General features: G+C 42.6%; 1 protein-coding gene across 5 annotated transcripts in view; it reads left to right on the plus strand.

The window, feature by feature from the left end:
• A2m (alpha-2-macroglobulin) overlaps positions 1 to 6,000 on the plus strand; it is a 46,134-nt gene that overhangs the window by 9,779 nt on the left and 30,355 nt on the right. For 4 of the 5 annotated variants that reach the window (XR_003378482.1, XM_005365162.2, XM_026788202.1 and 1 more), the window contains 5 exons: positions 746 to 860; positions 1,007 to 1,116; positions 3,580 to 3,741; positions 4,893 to 5,120; positions 5,539 to 5,602. Coding sequence is in view for 4 of the 5 variants with exons in the window: in XM_005365162.2 (XP_005365219.1) it covers positions 746 to 860; positions 1,007 to 1,116; positions 3,580 to 3,741; positions 4,893 to 5,120; positions 5,539 to 5,602 (679 nt within the window). In the remaining variant the exon portion in view is untranslated. The remainder of the gene's footprint in view (positions 1 to 745; positions 861 to 1,006; positions 1,117 to 3,579; positions 3,742 to 4,892; positions 5,121 to 5,538; positions 5,603 to 6,000) is intronic. The other variant, XM_026788200.1, reaches the window with a different exon arrangement.

The raw sequence follows: 6,000 nt of genomic DNA on the forward strand, positions 1-6,000 counted from the left end.
AAAATAATGGGCAGGAATATTCAGTTAATGAATTAATTCTAAAAATACTTATGGAAGAACCCATGGTGACCATGAGGTATAACTCAGTGACAGAGCCCTGGTCTCGCATGCATATGGCCTTGGGGACCATCTGAAGTCCTTCTAAAGAAGAACAACATGGTGTGTCTGACTGAAGCACAGACAGGCACGGCTGCTTTAAACTGATCATTCTGTCAAGCACCTAACAGGTTATCTCGAGGTCCAGGAGAAATTAGGAAAGAAGGAAGAGGGAGGAGGCTGAGAAGAACAGAAATCTCAGAAAAATTCGCTTAGAGGAAATGTGTAGGGGGCACAAGAAATGCAGATGTAAGGTGGCCTGGCCAGTTCTGGCTGTGGACTTTATCCTGAACCAGCAGAGGGGTTAAGATGAGGAGTGGTTGGCCAGGGAGAGGCAGGTGGGTCCAACTTGGAAGGCATAAACCCATTTATCACTGGCACCCTGAGAATTGGCAATGCAATTAATGAGAATTGATTATTATTTGGTTCTTAATTTTATATTTTATTTTCTAAATGTTTATTTTTATTAAATTTTTGCAAACACACAAAAAAATTACCCATAAGTAGTCCCTGGATAGTGCATAACGTGTCATAATGTGATATAGTATGCCTAGATTACTTTGTCATTCCCCCTAAATTCTGACCGATTAACTGATCCAGCCAGTATAATCTGCATTATGTTTTTGTGTTTCATTTTCTCCCTTGTTAGCTAGACAACCAGGGCTGCTTCTTGCACATATTGAAAACCAAGGCTTTCCAGCTAAAGAGGGATGAGTATGAGATGCAGCTTGAAGTGAACGCCAAGATCCGAGAGCAGGGAACAGGTGGTGTGTCACATGGGCGTGGGGGAAGGAAAGGGCACGGATTTCTTGCTTGGGCCAAATTAGGAACTCTAAGAAAGAGGTAATGATGTAAGAAATTCATGGCCATCGGCCATCAGCCGTCGAAGAACATCTCCCCTCCGTTTCAGATGTGGAAGGAACTGGAAAAGGGACAGTAAAAATCACGAGAACCTTGAGCAGCCTGTCATTTGTGAACGTGAACTCACACTTCAGACAAGGGATCCCATTTGTTGGACAGGTGAAGTAGTTTTCCCATTCATCAAGCCATGTGCTGTCAGAATTCACATCGCGGGTACAATGTCTGCTAAAGTTGTGCCTTGCTGGTGCTCTCGATCGATGTAGCCAAAGGGGGAACATATAACCAAATGTCTATTATCAAAAGTTATGATGTATAAAAATACATGCTTTTGACTTAAAGTTGAATCTGAAGTCTCTAAAATTATCTAAAAGCTTATCAAGTTGGTAAGGTTTTTTTTTTTTATCATTTTTAGAACAGCGTTGTTTCAAATCAGTAAGTCTTTTCATGGTCTACTTAGCAAATTTTATAATGTTATCCCCTAACCCTGTCAAAATTCATAATGACAAGTTACATTACCCTTCTAACAGCAACTCCATGTAAAAATGGATATAGAGGTTGTTTTTCCTTTGTGCCTAGGGTTTTCATAAATATTATATTATCATCAGTTTTCTGTAAGAACAAATACATATTTTTTCTTTTATCTTTTCTCTCCTCTCTCTCTCTCTCTCTCTCTCTCTCTCTCTCTCTCTCTCTCTCTCTCTCTCTGCGTGTGTGTGTGTCAGAGGGGGCAGAGATATTATTCCTCCTCGAGTGCTATCACTTTTTTAAATTGTTTTTATTGAGCTATATATTTTTCTCTATTCCCCTCCCTTCCTCTCCTCTCCTTCTGCCTTCCCCCATGATCCCCACACTCTCAATTTACTCAGGAGATCTTGATTTTTTTTCCTCTTTGTTATCTAGGTTCTCTGGGATTGTGAATTGTAGGCTGATGTTTATTTGCTGTATGTCTAAAAGCCACACACACACACACATACACACACACACACACACACACACACACACACACATATATATAAAACATTTATTTTTCTGGATATGAGTTACCTCACTTAATATGATGTTTTCTAGATCCATCCATTTGCCCACAAATTTCAAGATGTCATTATTTTTCCACTGTATAGTACTCCATTGTATAAATGTACCACATCTTCTGTATTCATTCTTCAGCTGGGGGGGGGGGCAACTACATAATTTTAGAATAAGCACTGTTTGAGGCTTCTACCCTTTCACAACGGCCCTTCTTGCAGACCTGTGACAACTTTCTGTTACGAGTTTTCTAGTGTAAGCAGATGTACAAATGAGCTTCGTGACTCCAGAAGTCTGAGGGGACCGTTGTGCCCCGCTCAGTGTGTACTGTGTATTGTGCAGAACATATTCAGAAACTGTAACCATTTTCTAAAATCCAAGTGCAGTCCAGTTACAACTTACCCAAGGTCTAGTGCAGGGTTTCTAGTTTAATGCTGGGAAATTGCTATCCGTCACAGGGCCCCTTAGCCAATGCCAGAATAGTAAAGCTGGTGCCATTCTTATGCTTGCACACGAAGCTACAGCTTCTTGATAAACCCAGATTTTACTGGTAATTCGGAATACTGATACGTGCCAGCCTGTTTTGTTTTCTGCTACCAAATGTACGAGGCAAGTGATATGCCCATTGCCTTGATCTCATCAGTATACACTGTTTGCATATGCATTGAAATTTCACATTGGATTTTATAAATAGATACTATGTGTTCATTAAAAATAAAAAACATTTCAAAGTGAGGCTGGAGAGACAGTTCAGCTGTTAAAAGCTAGGCTCACAACAGCAACAAAAAACTCAAAGTAGCTTGTAGTTTAAGTCATTAACTTTATAATATGGACTGGGTTATTTCTTTTATCTATCTATCATCTATCTTTCTATCTATCTGTCTTGTCTAGCTACCATCTATCTATCTATCTATCTATCTGTCTGTCTGTCTGTCTGTCTGTCTGTCTGTCTGTCTGCCTGTCTGTCTGTCTATCTATCTATCATCTTTCATCTATTTTTCTGAGTTCAGCATTAACAACAGCTAGGTTTTAAAACCTGATTTGCTGCCAAGTGCTCCTCCGTTTTACGTTTTGTCCTATGGAAGCACACCCTCGTGTCTGCCCATTTTCCAGAAGGCTGACCATCTAGGATGAGAAGCAGGGGCATATGTAAGTCAACTGGAGAAGCACTCGGGACCTGTATTAGGATTCTTTGCTTGCATACACAATGACACGCCGTGGCACTAAGCCATAGGGAGTTATCCTGTGCTCCACAGGATGGGTATCTGAGGCTCAAATAACTTGACTAGTGAACTAAATTTTCTACCATCCTGTAACGCTTGCCTTCTAGAGATCCCTGTGTGTTGTGTGGCGCATACACTGTGAATGAGCCACAACACATCTACTAAGCCACTCCTGTTTCTCCTTGTTGCTTCATCTCTCCTCAGACTTTCACTTTGCTTCCTGGGGTTAATTACTGCTCCCCAAGTATACATTAGCGGTGTATTTACCTAGCATCTGTCTCTTTTACCCCTTTGTCGCCCCTTGATGAGATCCACAACCCTGGGACTGTGTACATGTGACACCTAAAGATAGACATTTGCTTTGAATCTGCAGGTGCTCTTGGTAGATGGGAAAGGCACCCCTCTTCCTTCTGAAATGGTCTTCATTGAGGCAAATGAAGCTAACCATCACTCAAATGCTACCACTGATAAGAATGGCCTGGCGTGGTTCTCCATCAACACCGATGACATCCTGGGAACTTCCCTCTCTATCAGGGTGAGTGTGGGAAAGGGGTTGCTAATGGCATGCCTAAGTCGTGACAACAAAAGTGCAACCTAAAGAGATGAAATCTCCAAATTGTGGTTTAGTCCTACGGAGCGAAAACAGCCCTAGAACTGGCAGACAATTTAAGAACAAGTTGTAATAGCTTTAATTAGAAAGCTATGTATGAATAAGTATGGGTGCTCTGCTTTGTCAGATGGTGCATACACTGTGGAAAAATATTATTCCGGTTTCTCGAAAAAAAAAGTACATTAAAATAAAAACAACTAGAGGTATCTCTAAAATTTAGCACTCTAGCTATTATGTACACTATTGTCCGCCCTGCTGCCCAGGTGCACAACCATAGCTAATAATAATGTAGTGCATATTTCAAAAAGCTAAAAGTATTTTAATGTTTTTACCATAAAAAAATAATAAAATATTTCTTTTCTATGGTGTAGTCCTGGCTGTCCTGGAACTCACTCTGTCGAGCAGGCTGGCCTCAAACTCACAGAGATTCACCTGCCTCTGCCTCCCGAGTGCTGGTTTAGAAGTGTGCACTACCACCACTCAACTTTCTTTTAAATATTTTTTAATGTTTATGTCAACAAATAGGATATTCAATCTGAATTAGATGCTATAAAATTCAGAACTATAGAATGCACTCATCACACACCTGAGATAGGCCTGGGAAGGATATCAGCTAACTCTCCAACTCAGCTCTAGGCAGTGTTTTTTGCAGTCACGTTCTCAAATCCCTAAGGTTACACCATTTCATTTACTCATAAACCCAATTGGCACTGATTCCAAAGATGCGATGACTTTGAGAAACGGCTACTGGTGTTTACTCTCCCTGGTGAGGTTTTGTAGCTCCAGGGTCAGTCCGCATGGCAAAGCAGCAAAGGGACCTGCAAGCCAGCTAGTCACGAGACACTCAGCTCTCGGTACTCTCTTCCGATACATAAATACCAATCTCAGGGTGTTGTGTGGCGGAGAGTCACACCCGAGCCTCTGTACACAAGGCAGATAAAATAAGGGCTTCTCTGACTTCTACTCGCGAGGGAAAGACTTCTAGCTACGGTTAAGGAGGGTAGCAAACTTCCAGAGCATGATGAGGACCATGGCGTACCATCTGGTGATATACCATTGTTTCTCTAATTCACTAGGCCAAGTACAAGGACAGCCTCATGTGCTATGGATCCAGATGGTTGGCAGGAGAGCATGTGGAGGCATGGCACATGGCCAACGCAGTTTTCTCGCCCACCAAAAGCTTTGTACACCTGGGATCGGTGCCTGGTAAACTGTCCTGCGAGCAAACACTGAAGGTCCAGGCCCGTTACACCCTCAATGGAGAGGGCGTACAGGAGCTAAAGGAGCTGGTCTTCTGCTACCTGGTGAGAAGGGAGGTTACTGAGTTACTGCCTACAGACAAAGCTCTCTGTGGACATCACGGCTTTCCCTTCCTTTGAAAGCTTACTGCTTTCATGTATATGTGTACCCGTGACTGTACGTATGTGTGTGGGTGCCTGTGGAGGCCAGAAAAAAACATCCAGCCCCCTACAGCTGGAGTTACAGGTGGTAGTGAGCTGCCCGGCATGGTACTGGGAGTGGAATCTGGGTCCTTTAGAAGAAGCCGCACAGCTTCTGACTGCTGAGCTGTCTTTCCAGCCCCTGGCTTCTTACTCTTGTTTCTTTCTAAAGTCTAACTTCTCATGGGGCTAATTACTTTCAGCAGGCTCAATAAGACAAGCCTGTAAATTGGAAGCTAAGTTAAGGTCTCTGCTGGAAAGATGTTAACTTCCTGTTTTGCAGATAATGGCAAAGGGAGGCATTGCTCGATCGGGGACTCACACACTGCCCACGGACCAGGGAGACAGTGAGTATGGTATTATCTCCACAGTTCCGCTCCATGCTGACCACCCAGCCTCATTGCCTGTCAGGGATGCTCCCAAAGGGTCTCTCCCCCATCAAGTCACAACATAGAGGAAGTCAGGGAGAAAGGCAATGTCCTTTTTGTCATTCTTGATCAAATAGTTTCTTTTCTTTTTTTCCAGTATATTTTGCTTGGGTTCCTTACGCTGTTGATAGGGTCATGAGCATATTGTAGTTGTTTCAGAATTTCCAGCCAGAATTATTTGTGGGCTGTTATTTCAATGTGAAGGACATTCGAGAGCTGTATAAACTTTGATGCTTTCTACTTCGCAGGTTTTGTGCTAATCTCTCTCTCTCTCTCTCTCTCTCTCTCTCTCTCTCTCTCTCTCTCTCTCTCCACAC

This window comes from Microtus ochrogaster, unplaced genomic scaffold (assembly GCF_000317375.1).
Source record: "Microtus ochrogaster isolate Prairie Vole_2 unplaced genomic scaffold, MicOch1.0 UNK1, whole genome shotgun sequence".
Lineage (NCBI taxonomy): Eukaryota > Metazoa > Chordata > Mammalia > Rodentia > Cricetidae > Microtus > Microtus ochrogaster.